Source organism: Acomys russatus, chromosome 21 (genome assembly GCF_903995435.1).
Source record: "Acomys russatus chromosome 21, mAcoRus1.1, whole genome shotgun sequence".
In the NCBI taxonomy this organism is placed as follows: Eukaryota; Metazoa; Chordata; class Mammalia; order Rodentia; family Muridae; genus Acomys; species Acomys russatus.
In genome coordinates this window covers 46,591,987-46,611,331 of record NC_067157.1, presented here as the reverse complement: position 1 = coordinate 46,611,331, position 19,345 = coordinate 46,591,987, and the positions used below count along the sequence as shown (strand labels likewise).

General features: G+C 41.7%; 1 protein-coding gene across 1 annotated transcript in view; it reads right to left on the bottom strand.

Annotated features, from left to right (window-relative positions):
* The window catches only part of Esr1 (estrogen receptor 1), a 124,520-nt gene that overhangs the window by 62,538 nt on the left and 42,637 nt on the right, over positions 1-19,345 (bottom strand). Inside the window, exon 2 of the mRNA XM_051164124.1 lies at positions 4,618-4,756. Coding sequence (XP_051020081.1) covers positions 4,618-4,756 — 139 coding nt within the window. The remainder of the gene's footprint in view (positions 1-4,617; positions 4,757-19,345) is intronic.

Here is a 19,345-nt window from a genome sequence, read left to right as displayed (position 1 = left end):
GCGGGGAGAACAGGTTTGCTACTGTGTGCAGCCTCTGTTTTTCTGGTGTGAGGACACAAATGGGACTAAATGAAGAGACTCATTCCTTGTAGACGCAGAGGGCATAGTTTGTGTGTTTTCTAGTGCCAAAACACACCAGTGGATTAGGTGCTAGAATGGAAAATGAGCTCTCGCCACTTCCTGATTGCTTTCACAGGCATTCTTAGTATCTTTAACTTTCCTTTCATAAAACACACACACACACACACACACACACACACACACACACACACACACACACACGGCCTAGAAGAAATTATTGGGCTTTTTTATTTATACCTTTCTTTTTTTGGTTTTCAGAAGAAGGCTTGATGGCACAAATTGTGTGGACCTCATTGCTGCGGGATCCAGGGAAGGACCAGACATGGTGGGCAGATGGAGCCTGGCAAGGACACAATTGGCTGACAAGCTGGTGACTACCAGGAAAGCTTTAACCCAGCAGAATCAAGATATCATGGGTTGACATCAGGGGGTAAGTTAGGGCAACAATTCTCTTTTAAATGGTCCCAGGCTACAAATCATGCCCTCTGTTCATGAACCTGGATGGCAGACCACTAGGTTTTAGTCTCAAAACCACCAGCTCCTACTTGCCAATGCAAACACTTCCATGACTCAAGGAGAGGGTAGGCACATTGCTCCTCTGATGGCTTTGTAAGACACCAATGCTTGGGACTAGCAGGGGAAACCCGAGAAAACAAAGCATATGTGCAATCCAAGTAGGTAACGCTCCCACTCTTGTTAGCAGCCATGGGAACCCACGTGTTACGGAGATGTGTAGGACTCAAAGCTGTCTCCCTTCTTCATTTCTACACAGCTTGGAAATGTCCTTTTAGAGGTGGCTCATCTTTCAGAGGCAGCTTTCCAAAGCTGAAGACCCAGCCACAGTGAAGATGTTCATATTCAGTCCCTACCTCGCAGCTCTCAACCCACCACTGAACTGAAACTGATAGGTATTTATAGTTTGCTATTAAGATGTTTATTATCTGCATTGTGATGTGAAGGACAAGGTAACTGATCGTGACCAGAGAGCTCATCTCTTTCATGGAGGTCAGAAGATGGTAGAGTGATGTTTATAAGCACATCGTCAGTGGACCCTCAGAGCATCTTCTAAAGGTTTCTAAGAAGCTTCTGTTCCCAGGACCCTTCCTTATGCTGCATCTGTCAGAGTCACCCATACCTGCCATGTACAGTCACCGAGAAAGTAATGAAACACTGATGAAATTAAATAAGACTGACTAGTATGTCAATGCTTAGAAAGATATTGGATTTTGATGTTCTAGGTCATATTCTATCTTTTGAAACACATTGAAATATACACCTTTGTTTAAGCATTTTAATTATCAGTCACATTCATCTACAGGAAAAAGCCGAGTTTGTCATTTTCTAATTACATTCACAAGCTTATCTAAGGGCCTTTTTGTTCATTTTTGAGACAGTTATCCACAGTGTAACACAGGCTGGACTCAAACTGGGTATTCCCCTGTCTCATCCTCCACCGGGCTACAACTACAGAAGAGTACGACCAGACCCACATTGTCTAAGTATCAGTTATTGTGCTAAGACCTGAAATAATGGGGCAGGTTCTGGGAAAAATAAGAGTCCTTGCTTATCGTCTTTGGAATTTAAAAGTTGCTTAAGAGGTCTATGGAATACAGTCACAAGCTAAACGCAACTATGAGTTTAAAAAAAAAAAAAAAAAAAAAAAAAAAAAAACTTCCCAAGCAGATGGATAGTAATTTCTGCAAAGACTATAATGGAATAAGCCAGTAGCCAGTGAGCAGAAATAAACTACAAGTGAGTGAGTTTGACGAGAGTGGAGGCTGAAATACTCACCAACCTTGGGGTTCTTTTCACTCAGGAAATGCTACCAGAACAGCCATGGCCAGGGCCACTAAAAAGTATTGTGTAGCGTCACAGAAGACTTTGTATGATGGAGGGAACACAAAGGTGGACAGCGTTTGGTTCTGGACCACAAGAAGTTTGTAAGCAGGTAGATAACATGACGCACGTTCGTCTGGCAGGATGAGGCTCCAGAGGACAGAGACACTGAGCACAGAGGACCCAGGCAAAAAAAAAGCATGCTTTCTGGCTGAAGAGAAGAAAAACCTGAAGGAACGCTTTAAGGAGAATGGGTACCTGAAATGAGCCTTAAAAGCTGGATGAGTTTCTAACAAGAAAGCCGTTTTAGAACCATGGAAGAAACCTGTGATGCTGGCCACGCATACAATCCCCAACCCTCGCGAGGCTGAGGTGGGAGGATCATGAGTTCACTAACAGCCCATGTCACATGGTGAGACTCCATCACACAAAGCAACAAAAGCTAATATTTTAAAACTCGAATTCGACATATTTTTTTTTGTTCCCAAGTGGCAGGTCAACTTCAACTGCCAAATATCTTGAGCCTGGACGAGGTCACCTAACCCGCAGCCCTCCCTCCTGGACTCCCGTTCACTAGCCTTCTTCATTTACGTCATCTGACTGAGTTTGCAAAATCTGAGTTCCATGAGCTTATTAAAGCCGTTCTTGATTTACACACATGAGAAGCCTATGTGGCACTTTCAAGAGAAATTGAGAGTAACGGAGGCTTCGTCAGGAGTCACCAAATCACAGTGGCCCTTTGGGCTATCATCTCTGATGTCAGTGAGTATGTGAGACTTAAGGAAAACGGAGCTGAAAACAAGAAGGCAAGACAGCATTGGGGAAGCACACAAACAGAAGATGAGACCATGAGGAGGGCTTCAGAAACCACTCGGGGAAAACTTGACAGGTCACTAGACAAGTTGGTGATGGATGAGATGGAGGCTATAATTTATCTATGCGGTAATGGTGCTAAGGTAGAAGAGAAGAGCAAAGAATGAGAATTGATAAGAAAGGAGATGAAGCCAGTTTTGGGGATGAGTCTCCATGCTGTTTGGTACAATAATGTAGAACTATCTGGGGAAATCGAGTATTCAACCATTTGTCATCCCCTGTCCCTGTCACGGACAGGAAACATCTAGAACGTTTGAATACTTATCATCTTGTCATACTTGGGGTGGGGGCGCTACCAGGGTCTAGGAGGCAGCTTCCAGAGGCGCTACCAAAATCTTACCATTGGCAAAACAGACCCCAAGTCCACGAAAGACAAGACTTGGGTGATAACTGTGCAAAGGCTATTGAATTCTCATCCAGGATGATCTGAAACTCCAACTCTGGGTCTTTTTCTTTTTTAGGTAGAAATGACTAAAGATGAAAACCCAGTTATTCATGCTTCTGTGAGAGATGATGAGGTGATGAACCACAACAGGAATTCGTGGAAAGGAAGGAAAAGTAAACGAGAAAACCCCAGGTAGCATCCCATCGTGGGCTCTATGAGTTTTTCGGGTGAAGGAAAGCAAAAGATCTTTTGATATTTAAAATTCAATATTTTTTGACTATTCCCAGAAAGCATATAGGAGATAAGGATAAGAAAGGCACCCACCAAGCTGAGCAGCTCACTTGTTAACATATGAAAGCCTAAACACTGAGCGCAAGTGCCAGTCTTGGTGTTAAAAAAAAAAAAAAAAAAAAAAAAAAAAAAAAAAAAAAGACAAGAAAAAGGGGTGTAAAGAAGAGAGAATGAGGAAGAGAGAGAAGGGTAAAAGTGGGCAGCACGTCCGTCTACCCTTCCAAAGACACCCTCTATGGTAGGGCATTATTCCAGTATAGATGAAGTTCTAAGGAAAAGCCTAGTGGTCTCTCCCCATGTTTAGGGAAACCATTCTATGTCGCCTTTAATCTACTTATAGGAAAGTACCATCAAAGCTTCCTAAAAATTAAATTAATATCTAATAAAGCAGAAAGTAGGTACTCGCCCAGTTCTTTGTCACTTGAATTTTGCGGTAGATCTGCTCCAGGAGGCGGGTGTAGAGAGTCATCCCCCTTTCTGGGAGAGTGGAGATGAGAGGGCTCCTGCCTCCTTTGGGGTGCTGTGATGATTATATGACGTAACTGAGAAATGAGTTAGCACAGCAGCTGGTGCCAGGCAGGGGCTTTATCGGTGGAAACATCTTTGAATAATATCTAAATACTATTGCTCTAAGAAATAATTGAAAAAAGGAAGGACCCAGGGCCATGAGTGCAAGGCAACCCAGGGTAAAATGTTAAACAAGGGATCTGGGACCTGAACTCAGTCCCTGGAACAGCAAGTGGCCTTCAGAAGGCTCAGGCCAGATTCTCTCACTGCAGTGCTGAAAAAATTAGACAGAGAAATGGAAAGGCCACTGTGGCTTGGATGTAAAGGCACCAAAAGATTATTTTAATTATTTTTTTGTAACTTCTTTTGATATAACAGAAGAGAAAGGTAGAGCTGGAAACTTCCAGTTTGTAGTTGTGTGTTTGTGCTAGAGACGATAGGGTTAGGCCGAGGAGACGGCAAGCAGACAGCTCACCTAAGCTTTCCATGAGCATGGCCGCTGGGCTTCTCTCGAGTCACACATTCGTAAAGTAAACCCAAGCATACAACTCTTTGAAGCTCCATGGAGTATGGAACAAAGGAGCTTTGGATCTGAACGAGTGGTTACGAAGGATGTTTCTCCAGGTCACAGCCAGGACACTCACCTGTCCAGGAGCAAGTTGGGAGCAAACAGGAGCTTCCCTGGGTGTTCCATGGAGCGCCACACAAGACCAATCATCAGGATCTCTAGCCAGGCACACTCTAGAAGGTGGACCTGATCATGGAGATTTAAGTCTCCAAAGCCTGAAACACAAGGAAAGCCCCACTTAGTTCCAAGGGAATGTATCCACCACAGGTGACAAGAATGTGACTTGAACATGAACTTGAAGCAGTGGGCTGTTTATATTTTAGTAAGCAGAATAAAGAAAAAAAAAAAACAATGATATGTTCCCCTTTATTCTAGTGGCTGACTAGGAAATTAAAGCTTTTTAAAAACTGTAAATAACAATAGGGTGGATGCCTAAACATCATAAAGAGGAAGATGAGACAAATAGAACTACTTTACAGGAAAGGCAAGACTTTTTTTTTCCAATCTAGCTCTGTCAATGAGTTTCTACTTGACTTTAAGGGTTTTTTTTTTTTAATGCATTAATGTCATATCTGCAAAAATACACTAATTTATACAACCCATTTAACTGTTTGTAATATTTGTATTTAGTAAATAAATTCTATTTAGGCCTATCTAATGATTTTACAAAGCTATTATTATTCATTTTTATTCAGTTGAAAACAGTTAAGTGCTTTAAACTTAAATTATTTAACTAAGCAGAAATTAGGACCCAGGTAGACCCAAAATAATTAGTTATTTCTTCATTTTATTACTGAGCCACAATCTTTTTTCATCAAGTGTGAAACAAAGGCTAATGAAATAACATATGCAAATAAATCATACGGAGGATGAATCAGATGACTAAAAGTAATGTTACAATTACTCCTTGGAGAAACCATTGATGTGTGTCCTTGTTTTCCAGTGGTTGATTAGAGATTAAAGCCTCCTTCTCGCTGCTAATGACAATAGATGCCTAAACATCATGAAGAGGAGGAGGAGGAGGAGGAGGAGGAGGAGGAGGAGGAGGAGGAAGAGACATATTTGGAAAAACAAGTGAGAAGGACATGATGGTGAGGAAGATCACGTTATTAAGTCTCTCGCTGAGGGCAGGAGGCAGTGCTAAGGGCTTCCACTAGCCAGTTCTTCTCATCTTTACTCATAGAACAGCCAGAACAGCGAGGAGCTGATGTTCCCGAATCACGAAGGCTCAGAGAGCTTGCGTGTCTTCTAAGGACAGAGATTGCAAGAGAGTCTTGGGTGTCGGTGCTTTTGAACAGGAGTGGCCTGACCTCTTCTGAGCTTTGCTGTAGAAGGTCAGAGCTGGACTAAATAAATCCAACCACAGAGAGGCCAGAGTTGAAGAATTATTAAGTAAGCAATGGCAGGGGAGTTTGCTACTTTCCAAATCTGTGCCCTGCTCTTTACAAGGAGGCATCTCTTCCCACTTTATTTCCTTTCCCCTCCTCATCTTCACTGATGTGGGAGAATAGCCATGGAAATCCTTTGGTTGTAATGCTGTCTTCTTTGTTTGCCACTGATCTTGTTGTCCTCCATTAGAACCTACTCTTGTTTGTTGTTGTTGTGGTGGTGGTGGTTGGTTTTGGTTTGGTTTGGTTTTTCGAGACAGGGTTTCTCTGTGTAGCCTTGGCTGTCCTGGACTCACTTTGTAGACCAGGCTGGACTCAAACTCACAGAGATCCACCTGCCTCTGCCTCCCGAGTGCTGGGATTAAAGATGTGCACCACCACAACCCAGCTGAACCTACTCTTGTTACCTGAGCTTTGATTTTGCCAACTTGACACAAACCTAGACATATCTTGGAAGAGGGGGATCTTAACTGAAAAAATACCTCTAACCACATTAGCCTGTGGGCCGTTTTCTTGAGTGATAATTGATGTGGTAGGACCCAGATCACTATGAGTGGTGCCATCCCTGGGCTGGTGGTCCTGAGTGCTCCAATAAAATAGGCTGAACAAGGCATCAGGAGCAATCCAGTAAGCAGCACTCCTTCATGGCCTCTGCTTCAGTTCCTGTCTCCAGGCTCCTGCCCTGACTTCTCTCAGTGATGGACTGTTACCTGGATGTACAAAATTAAATTGTTTCTTCCCAAGTTGCTTTTGGCCATGGTGTTTACAGCTATAGAAACTCTAAAACATTAACTAAGAAGTGGACTGTAAGTATATGCTACCTGAAAGATACTTTTCTTGGACATCTTGGGAGTTGTGTAAACCTCAGCACTAAACAATTAGCTTGTGGCTGTATATACAGTCCATGAGGTGCCACATTTTACTTAATCCTGACTCACTAGGTGGCAATTCATGTAGATACTTCAGTCACACATGGACCTCAGGGCCACGCTCCCCTCCTTACTATCCTTTCATTCTCAGACACAGTCATTCCCACCTGAGTGGTCACACATCTTTCTATTTCTATATTTACACAAAGCCAGTCCTAGTAGCCTCGCATAGGTTTCTGACTTCTTAAGACTCATCTCTGCCAAGTTGTTGTATATGTGGATGTCTGTTCTTTTGTGTACATTGAATGCTATTCCATCACACAGGTATACCCTACAGATACATACAGATATACATACACTGGGCATTTAGAGTGTTTCTATCTTTTGGCTATTACTACTAAACCTGTCACTAGCAGGTTTTGAATGAGTCTTTGGATAAAGGAGTGCTTTCACTGCCCTTGGACAAATATTTAAGAGCACTATGGTTGTAAGGGACTAGCAATGGTTTTCAAAGGGTGTGTGCCACTGTAGACACCCACCAGCGGACTCTCAAGCTCCAAATGTCTTTGACAGCACTCACTATGCCTTTGGATTTTATAATTATTTTTCTGCATGTGTTTATTTGTACACACATGCACATTCATGCTGATGTTCACATACCACAGCACACGTATGGAGGTCAAAGGACAACTTGCCATTTCTCTTCTTCTATCACGTGGGTTCCAGGGCTCCAACTCTGGCCAAAAGCTTGGCAGTAAGCGTTTGTACACTATGAGCTGCTGCACTAGCCCAGTCATTTTTGTTTTAAAGATACCAGTGGAGGTACAGAGTCATCACACTGTTGTTGTTTTCATTCGTGTTTCCCTACTATAAGAGATATTTCCACATTTTCTACCAGATCTTTTTGGTACTGTATATTTTGGTTAATTATACCTGCATGCCTAAGTCCTACTAGATATGTAGATATTTCATGCAGATACTTCCTAAAGACGCAAAATACATGTTTTTTTTTTTTTATCCAATCTTATTTTTTAAAGCCCTAATTTATTATACTTTTCACTACCTCACTGAGCCATTCCACAGTCCCTGGCAATGTAGCCTTTACCCCAGTATGTGTCTTTCCATTGGCAAAAGCAGATTCCATTCATGTGACACAGAGCTGGCAGCTACCAAAACGAGGAAGAGCAGATCTGCTCCTAAGAAAGTCTTAGTGACCAGGCTGCACGATCTGGATTGAGTCCCTCCTGGAGGAAAGGGGTAGGGATCTACAGCAAGTGTAGCTGTTTGCCTAGAGTGTATTGGGTCAAAGGGGACCAGCCTTGCCTAGGAGAAACAAGAATTTACTGCAGTTTTCTTTCTTGCTCTCCAATTCTATAAAGCAAACCCAGGCATGAACATGAGTTGACAGGCCTCAGGGACACTCTAATTCCTGAGTACATCTCTTGAATTGTTTGGATAGTTTCATTTTACCCTCAGAAAAAAAATTAACATTCAAAATCAAGGTTTTCTTTCCCTTCTTGTTTGTTTCTTGCTTCTTGGGATATTTAGCTTTTAGTATGTATTTTTTAAAATGCCATCGTGTGTTATTGTCAGCCATGTTTGAACTTAGGATGAATTATTCAAAAATTATTCACACAGGTTGAGGCTGAACCCGTCCCCACATGTGTTCAGACCTGCACTGAGCCAATCTACTTTGAAAAACCAAATGCCAGCTTCCTGGTGGTGACTTTACCTCTAAACAGTGTCATATTTTTAAACTCTGACTTTGAAATGGTACTACCAGTTAGGCTTGGCACTTGCAGTGATCTTTGGAGATTCTAAGAAGTTCCCCCACAACCACATGTACCATTTAAATAGGGTAATTATGACTATGTCTCTTAGCAATACTTCACAGTCAGCGGCGAGGAGGAACACTGGATTTCTCTCTGCAGTGAAAGCACCTTGAATTCTGTTTAATTATAGTTTCCAGCTGTGCACATTGCCTACAGACAAGGGTTATTATACCTGTTGCAAAGTGTTATCTGCAAGTTCCTCAGACAGGGTTTGGAGGATCTTCCCAAAGAGACTGTCAATTAACCTTCTCAATGAATGTGACTACTGACAAGGGAAGTTGTTCTGTGGAGCCTTTCCTTCCTTCCAACATACTGGTCTCAATATTATTTCACCCACATAGGAGATAAATACATCTCTGATGTAAGACAAATATCCACGAGTATTTTTAGCTCATAGCCAAATATATATATATATATTAGACATCATATTTTAATTCCTTGCCTCATTTTCCTTAAGAACACAATGACTGTGTCAAGTAGATTTTCTAAAAAGCATCTAAAAAGTAAATCTCTGTCTTCTTATGGCTTTAGAGCATCCTTAGTAGGATGCCTTATGAGATACAAGTGAAGGCAGCCAAAGCAGATGCTCACATGGGTAACACGGTAGGGGTTGATTCGTCCTCTTCTCCCGAGAATCCACAGCATTGTGGGGCTGGAGAGAGGGCTCGGAAGTTAAAGCACTTGTCATGAGAGTATGAATACTGTGGCTCAGGCCTCCAGTACCCACAGGAATGCCAGGTGGATGTGGCAGCCTGCCAATGATTCTAGCACATGGGAGACTGGGGCAGGGATCTCCTGGGTAAATTAAATTGGTTCCCAGACTAGATGAATTACAAGCTCCAAGTTCATGGGAGAGACCTAAAATAACACACACACACACACACACACACACACACACACACACACACACAAACAAACACACATTAAGATATTTACAGTGTGTCCAACCCCCTTCCTGAGCCCCACTAGATCCAAAGCCTTCTGCTCCTTTGTGGGTCGCCATGAATTGCTATAGAAATTGCTCAATTTGCTTTGGCAACAAAAAGAAATCCTTCGAGCCTGACCTCCCTTACTGGCTATGGCCAAGTTCTCAGAAATGATGTCCAAATGTACAAAGAACGTCAGATAATATGACTAATATGCACACCTGAAAGGCCCTCTACGGTCTTGGAATAAATGATAAGTTGGAGTGGCTTTTCAGAAGAAACATGAGGAAACCTAAGAGACTCTATTTCTTTTTTTGAAAGGGGGATTCTATTTCTTAATTTCACGCGACACAATCTACAGAGACTCAAAGAAAAACTGAAACTCTTTGGGGGATAGGCATAACTGACTTTTCTCACAGCCGGGACCTCACTGGACAGAAGCAACATGAGGAACCATGTTGGCTTATGTTTTCTGAAGTTGTAATCTACCATGATGTAGAAGGCATGGCAGAGTTTATGGTGGCAGGTGTTAAGGAGCTGGGTTTACTCTCACATCATGGTAGATCAGGAAGCAGAGAGCTCCCAGTAGAAGTGGGATGGGATCTACAGCCCCGTGGGCTGCCCTGACTGCCTTGCATCAGCCAGCATAGCCCAATCTCAAATATAATCATTTGAGGGAATGGAGAGGTGACTCAGTGGTCAAGGGCACTTGCTGCTCTGGCAGAGGACCATAATTAGGTACTCAACACCTGCATTAAGCATCTCACAACTGCTTACAACTCCAACCCCAGCTGATACAGTACCCTTTTCTAAGCGACTCAGACATCCACCTGCATGTGGACATGTTTTTACGCACCCACAGAAAGATAAGGACAGGCAAACATACACATAAATAAAAAATTCTTAAAAAGTTATCATTTGGATGTAAAATACCTCCCACAGGGTTATGCACTTGAGCAGCTGGTCCCCAGCCTGTGACACTGCTCTGGGACTCTGTGCATGTTTTGGGACATGGAACCTACCTAGCATAACTAGGTTTTTGAAGCTGACTTTGAATGTGATGTCCACTTCTGGTTCCCTCTCTATCTCTTTGACTCCTGGTCAACCAAGATATAACAAGCATGCAACAAGATGCCTCTGCCACATGCTAATCTGTTCTGGCCCCTCCAGCTCCCATCCCCTGCCTGTCACAGTGAACTAATATCTCCTTAATGTGTACTTAAATATTTCTCTTTTTTGTAAGTAGTTTCTGTCAGGTGTCCCATCACAGCGGGGAGAACAACTCACCAGCCCACACGGATACAATCTGCAGATACAATACACACACCAGTCTGAGCAAAAGAGTAGCTTTTCCTTAGAGAGGAGCTGTCTACAAAACCAGGAGCCAGGTGCTTGGATCTCTTAGCAAATCTCCTAGCTTCCTGACCTTCAAACGAATTAATCATGTTCTCAGTAATATGACCATGATGTTCTCTAAAATGTCAGCTATGAAACTGCCTGCTGTACTTCCTCTGCCTTGCAATACCTGGTGATGGAAGAAGAAATGAATAATTCACTTATTTTCCCTTTGATGAGAAAGACTTGGTGAAGAGGATACGAAATCATGAAAGGCACAGTGGCAGCTACAGGTTGGATGCGACTAGAAATTCTAGGACATGCTATGGAACAAAGCCTATCAGAAGAGCCTTAGATCACCTGACAAATAGTCTTCACACTTTACATCTTATAATTCTAGTCTAGAAAGCAGTGATTTAAAGCCATAGTCTACTGACCTCAAGATGCAGTTGAATATAACCTTCCTTCATTTCAAAAACATTCTTGAATGTTCTCCCATACATACCAGGGCAGCCCACTGGAGCCGTGAATTCCATCCTATAACACTTTAAAACATCTAAGCAATAGTATAAGTATTGAAAACTTAATCTTTAGGGAATGAGTTTAAGGACTGGAGAAATAGCTCAGTGGCTAACAGTGCTTGCTGCTCTGGTCGAGGACCAGAGTTCAGTTCCCAGCATCCACAATGGGCAGCTCCCTGTAAAGTCCAGCTTCATGGGATCCAGTGCTTTCTTTAGAGATCCTGTGGGCATTGCACTCACATGTACATACCCACACAGAGACAGAAACGTAGCTAAAAGTGGTAAATAAATCATTAAAAAAATAAACAAGAAGAAATACATTTTCTCATTTAAGTCAACGTCATGCAGAACTTTTATCAAATAACTACCACCATTGAAGATAAAATGATTGAAACACACAGCCCCCAAATTAAACAATAGAACAAATAGGCACTTGTTTATAAACACTGTGAATCACAATACCAGAGATCTCTTCATCACCACTGCTGTGTTCTGCCTTCTCTTACTTTCTTGGGGCTATGCTAGTCTTTGTCCTTGAATATAATGACTAAGCTTCTTGAAAGTCTCTTCCCAATATGGGATGCTCCCAGGTACCACCCACCCACCCCTAGCAGAACGAGAAGGGCAGAAATAATGAAGACTATCAACCGAAAAGTCAAGTAGACCTGGCTCGCCAGTCTGCTTATTTTTGAGATCTCTGAAAGCATCTCCCATCCGTAAATTGTAGATAGACTCAAGGTTAAGAACCTGCACTCCCGGCATACTCAGGTAATCGAGTTTACTCCTTCTCAAGTCTCTGAGGGAGTTGAAGACCAGGTAGCTCAGTTTTACAATGAAGCTTAATTGTTTAGGGGTCAAGATGTTTTTAGGTCTAGATAGGTGTTCTAAGTTGATAATGACAATATGTGATGGAGATTGATTTACATTCAGAAATTTAGATGCACCAAATAGGAAAGATGTCTTCTTCAAGGTTGTCAAATACAAATAGACAAAACACTAAGAATGTAACATTTATATAATCCCTGACTGTATCATGGTTCTTCTTGCCATAGGTAACCTATTGTATATATGTAGAAAAATAAAATAATTATTTAAGAAAAGATGCTGAAAGCCTTTCCTGTCTCTAGAATGCAGATGGAGAGTCCTACCAGTGAGGCTTACTACAAAAGCAAGGGGTTAGCCAATGTCCCAGGATACCCAGAGTGACTACTTTCTCCCTTAACCCATCCTGGCAGGCTGCAGACACTAAGAGACATAGTTTAAAATATATAACATGTAGAATACTAATTTAATTGGGAATTTATGTTGGCTCTACTTCATGATGTCATACTTGTTTTCTGTTTCTTTTTTCTTTTTATTTATGACACATGTAAAAAACAACTAATAAAAATAATAGAAAACTTCCTGGACATCAAATAGCTCTTACAAAACAACATTTATCAAGATTTTAAAGCAATAGGAACAAAGGCATTTGGAATATATTTTGCCTAAAATATACATGTGGGAAAAAAATGAGAAAAGAGCATATTTTGGCTTTTACTAAACACAAAGCATTTCGTTGTGTTAGATGTCCCCAGAGTGCGGTTGTCTTACACCCCCACTGTAAGCAGGAGGCTGTTTCTATGGAGTCTGCACTACTGGGCACTGTTTGGCATACTCTTCACTTGCCTTGCAATGGACAGAAAAAGACTTGTTCCAGGGACTGCTCAGCCTCAAAGACCAAGCGAGGCTATGCAGGTAAATGCCCAGCAACCGACCAGTGCCAGAGAAGGAGCTGAGCAGTCCAAAGTTGACATTCTACAACCATAGCACAGGGCTGGGGCATGTAGCTCAGTGGCAGAGGCTTTTCCTGGCATGTGTATGGCCCTGGCTTTGATAACTACCAACAAAAGCTACATTACATTTAGCAAACTAACAGTCTATTAAACTGCATAAAAACAAGGATCCAGGTCAGTTTTCTCATTCTAACTTCAGGTGGGTTCCAGGAATCCAAACTCAGGTCATCCGGTTTGTGTGACAAGTGCCTTTGCCTGCTGAGCTATCTCACTGACCCTAAAAAGTTGTCCTTTGATCTCCATACATGCATGAAGGCATGTGGACACTTCCATATAGTCACCACATACATGCATATGAACACACAATAACAACAACAACTGTCTGCATCATCATGCCCAGCTCTTTTTTTTTTTTTTTTTGGTTTGTCAAGACAGGGTTCCAGGCTGTCCTGGAATTTATTCTGTAGACCAGATTGGCCTCTAACTCACAGGATCCACTTGCCTCTGCCTCCTGAGCACTGGGATTAAAGGCATATGCCACTCTGGCCTTGCCCTCATGCCCAGCATTTTTTTTTTACTGAAAGTGGGACTTTAAACTCAGTTCTTCAGGCTTGCTAAGCAAGCATTTGGCCAAATGAGCCATCCCCTCTGCCCCTAAAGTTCCGAATCTTGGCTCTGTTCTTTGAAAATTATGTCATATTTTTTATATGATACACTGAAGGCTTTTGTGACATCATTGCCAGTTCCTTCAGAATAAGGCAGAAAACTGTGTCATTTACTCTGAGAGGCATTGGCACACACACACACACACACACACACACACACACACACACACACACACGTTTAAAGATGATGAGTCTATGGTATATTTAAGATGAGCAGAGTTGGTACAGTTTATAGCAATTCCACTTATTCCTAATTTGATCTAAAAAAGAAAGAGAACACCCAACAGTTCTCTAGATGCCCTTTCTGGACTTTGCCTATGAATGCATATATATGATATAAATTAAATGCCAACGGAGGTATTCTGATGGCACGGTCTTGGGCATATTGTCACAGGTTATTTACCTTAAATAAAAATAGCTTCAAATTTTCTTAACTAGTGCTGGGTATGGGACCCCAATCCAGAATTCTATTCTAGTATCTCACTATGTCACAGTCCTTATAATGCTCCTTTGAGAATGATTAGACTTAACTTCTAAAGTGCATTTGGGCCATAGTTTAAAAGTTTTCCAACAACCTCTCCTGTTTTGGACATCATCCTACGTTTGCTATTTAATATCTCTCTCTCTCTCTCTCTCTCTCTCTCTCTCTCTCTCTCTCTCTCTCTCTCTCTCTCTCTCTCTCTCTGTGTGTGTGTGTGTGTGTGTGTGTGTGTGTCTGTCTGTCTGTCTGTCTGTCTGTCTCTTTTTCTGTCTCTCTCTGTAACATATTGTTATTACATTTTACTCACTTTGCCAATATTTTATCATGTTTACACATCATCAGATAGGTCATAAAAACAGCATATGGAAATAAATTACATCTAGTCTAGAATAGCAATTATAGAATTTCTCTGTTTGAAATGAAAAAAAAAGGAACTGTAATGTAAACAGGCTCCAAGATTTCAATACTTCCTGTTATGAACCTGTAAAATATGTAAAATAATTATAATACAATGAGGTATTCTGTTTTATTTTAATTTCCCTCAACAGTTACTTATCAGTTCAACTTATCCACATAAATTTTGTGGCTAGGGCATGCCTTTTGTTCTTCAAAGGCTGAGAAAGATTTTTAGTTCGGCTGCCAGCAAAACTAAACTTGAGGAATACTAGGAATCATCCTTTAAAAATTGCAACCCCCAGATTCTGTAACAAAGAAATTATAATGTCCTTGTATGCATGGCAAAGGGTGGAGAAAGATCCTGGGATACATCCTTCATCACATATTCATTCATGTGGCTAATTACCTTCCAATTTCATCAGAGGAAAAACAATTTTCCTAACGGTGCTCCTTTTGGTTAGCTAAAATGTCCCTCACACCTTCATTGCAGACCACATGCAGCCCCATCATCAAGAAAGGCGTCAACCGTGTCCAAGAGCAGTTACAAGTTCATCTGCTTCCTACAAAGATGGCTGCATTGTTCCCACCTTTTACACATCCCAGTTTGACTATATTAATCACATTTTTAAAAGTACATACAGGAATAAGTCATTCAAATATGCACCATTGTTTCTACACACACGCAGAAGGAACATTATCATTTTTAAATCCATGTAACAATAGGTTATATGATAAAAGACAAGGAAAGAACTAGTTTAGCTGGAGAAAAGAATGACCATTACATCTGTGTCTCTCTCCCCAGGAGAAGTTGAGTCAGGACTTGTAGATCTGAGGATCAGATTTGGGGATCAAAAAAAATTGTCCCTCTGAGAAAACAAAACAGATGGCAAGATTCCGTGCCACCAACCCCATCTGTATTGCAAGCAGAGCCTTGGTTTATGAGGAGATGGTTGTCATGACAATAAGCATTTGAGGAGAGTACTGGAGAAGCCGAGGAATCCATGAGTATCTCCTGGTTTCCCAGTTTCCCAACACACTGAAAACCATCCCCCATCCCCAAATAAACAATTCTACTACTGCTTGGATTGGTTGCTATTCTATGGAGACACTAGGAAATTCTGTATGTCTCATGTCACAATCCTCTTGGGAAGGACAGAGCAGCTCTCTACCCTGGTGTACCACAGCTTGAAGATAAACTAGTTTTTTTTTTTTTATTCAGCACAAGCAATTGTATTAACAACAGCTTAATTCCCCCTCCCCTCAAGCTCAGAAAGAAATCAATTTCAGCTTAAATGAGAAATGGAAGGGAGTAAAAGAAATTATTTTCCAGTTTTCTGAGAGTAGATTGCATGGTAAAGGACAAAAATATTAATAAACTATAAAGTGAAGTACTTAAGACTGTCCTTTTAAGTGTTTGTCAAATGGACAGGAAAGAAAACCACCATGGAGTGAGTTGGAGTTAGTTCACAAAGAGCTCAGACTGGTTACACTCAGAAACACAGCAAGCACTCGTCCAGGGAACATCCACTTCCCCATCTGTCCTGAAGCAGACCTACGGAGCACTCATAGGCCTCTGATGTCAGCCCGAGTTCTCCAAACTGTGTGATCTGGGTAAACACTACAAATGTCATCCACGCAAAAACCGCAAGAGGGAAGCAGACACTCTCCTTTTTTAGACACACACACACACACACACACACACACATACACACACACATACACACACACATACATACACACACATACACATATACACACACACATACATACACACACATACACACACATACACACACACATACACACACACATACACACACACACACATACACACACACATACACACACACACACATACACACACACATACACACACATACACACACACATACACACACACACACACACACACACACAAAGTGATCCATGATAAATTCCTTCTACTCCTGCTCAGCTCAAGTCGCCCCCACTGGAACCAAAATTAGTACAAACTCGTAACTTCAGTGAGGATGTTTCCTTTTCAAAGAATCAGATTTTTGTCTCGGACAGGCTGAGTGTGCAACTGCACAGCCATACATCAGTGGAGACTTGAGGTGACAAAATATAGTCTGAGTATCACAAAGAGGCTGAAGGCAAGTCTGGGGGCCTACAAGCATATGGTAGCTGGGGGGCTTATGACAAAAAGATTATTTCCTCTCTTTTAGACATCTCAGCTCTGCACTGCCCACAACATCCTACATACATTTCAGCACCAAAATGAAAAGCAAAGGATGATTTCCACCTTTTCCAATATCTGAAGTCAGCGATTCCTAAACACAAGCAGATTATTCTAAAAAGAGGTCATAAAAATCATTTTTAAATTCCTTATTGGTTTCTTTTATGACCCTGGTTGATCTTGCCAAGTCAATATATAATGACCCTGAAAATGCACTGGGGACTAGGCCAAGCCCAAGACAGTCTGGGAAGCAAGAACCATTACATTTCTTCCTAGCTCAGTGCAGAGATCCTGCCCAACCATAGCGCTGATTTCCCAAATATGATGACAGGACCACAGACATACTTACTTAAAAAGACTGTGAGGACGTAAGACTCTGTAGTTATTTAGTCTCCTAGAGTTGCCATCACAACACGCTACCAACTGGGGGGGGGCACTAACCTGCCTTAAAGTATATCTAGTTATTGAGGCAGCAAAGCTCTTTCTTCTGTTTCAGGCCATACATGTGGGATGGTCTGAAATCTGTAGGATTACCAAAGAAGATAAGATAAGAAAGAAAGAAAGAAAGAAAGAAAGAAAGAAAGAAAGAAAGAAAGAAAGAAAGGGAGGAAGGAAGGAAGGCCCATAAAACTGCAATAACATACAATGAATGAAATGGCAAGATTTCTAAGTACTTGACAAGGCAGGGGATAGGTATGTGTTCTTGGGTACAAGGACATGAAGACATTGTCATTGAGTGGCGTTCTTATTCTAAATCATAACAAGACCAGAATCTGGTCTACAAGAAGACTGGTTTATTCCAGGACAGAATAATTGTGTGCCAGATTTCCCAGACAATGATAGAGTAAAGAAAAGCAGCATCGTTGTTTTCCAGGAAATCCTAATTTTATTTCATGTTTCCATACATAACAACAATGTCTATGGGCTACCTTCTCAGAATTCTACACATCTCAATGGGAATTTTGTCTTTTCCAACATGAAATAAGATTATTATAAAGATGCCAAGTCGGTGACAGTGACAATAAGCTGTGTTGGGTCTCTTGCTTGTCACTGGTTGGTTAGTCATGTGACCTTTGGTGAATTAGTCTCTGGTGCTGCTGTATCCTCTCTGGTTTTTTTTTTTTTTTTAAGTTGGGAGGTAAAAGGATGGGCTTAATTAGGATATTTTAACACATATATCATTGTGCCTTGCTCAGGTTAACTTGCACTACCCGACCGTCTCTCCTTGCCCTCCCACTAGCCTTCCTCCTCGCCCCTAATGGCCTCCCTTCAGCCTTCATGGTTTATGGCTTTTTTTGAAATGAAAGTATGGACTGTTCTTGGATTTAGCATCTTCATCTAAGCAATGAGAATTTACAATAGTGTCTATAAGAAAACTGTCATCGCTCCTGGAACACACTGGTGGCAGCGAGCAGCTGTCCTGCCGTGCTATCCCTCCTGATTCCCCATAGTGTATCAACTGTTGCAAAGGCGTAAGGGTTCTTCCGAGCACCTGGGCATCTGCTTCACACTTAATCCTGTCTCTCCCCTGCTCCTCTTTCTCTGTGTGTCTGTCTCTCCCTCTCTCCCTTTCTTTCCCATTGTGTGTCTCTGTCTGTCTCTCTCTCTCTGTCTCTGTCTCTGTCTCTGTCTCTCCTATGTGTGTCTCTGTCTTTCTCTCCATGTGTATGTCCCTCTGTCTCTCTGTCCCTCCCTCCTTCTGTCTGTGGGTGTGTGTACATGTCCCTGTATGTGTGCACAGGAGTGTGGAAGTAAAAAGTCAATATCATTTGTGTTTCTTACTAATTTTCCACCTTACTTTTTGAGACAGGAGTCAGGTAATGAGCCAGAAGTTCTCCAGTGCAGCTAGACTGCCTGGCCAGCCAACTGTGGGGCCTTCCTGTTGCCATCTTCCTAGTGCTGGGATGACAGGCATAGGATACCATACCCAGCTTTTTTCTGCAACACGGGTACAGGGGATCAGACTCAGGTCCTTGTGTTTGTGTAGCCACCACTTTACCCATTGAGCCATCTCCCCAGGTCCTAAATATTTTTAAATCAATAAACAGAATTATAGTGGAACCAATTTCTTCTTAAGGTTTCATTGGCTCCTAATTAAAGACCATGATAGGGTAAGGACAGAAGTAATTGACATCCAGGTCCTGAGACTGCACTGGAAGGTTCTATGTCCTTCAATTTGTCATCATATATCCTATCTTGGATATAAAGCTCAACAGACTAAAAAAGAAAATTATCCATACACATCCAAAATGGGGCATACCTTCCTCCATCTTCTGCTGTTCCTCACACACCCTCCGTGAGATCACTGAGGATCAGAGAGCATATTATGTACGTTTGGAAATGTACAAAGCAAAGAGACCGGAAAGAGGAACTAAGAAGACGTACCAACAGGACTGCTGTT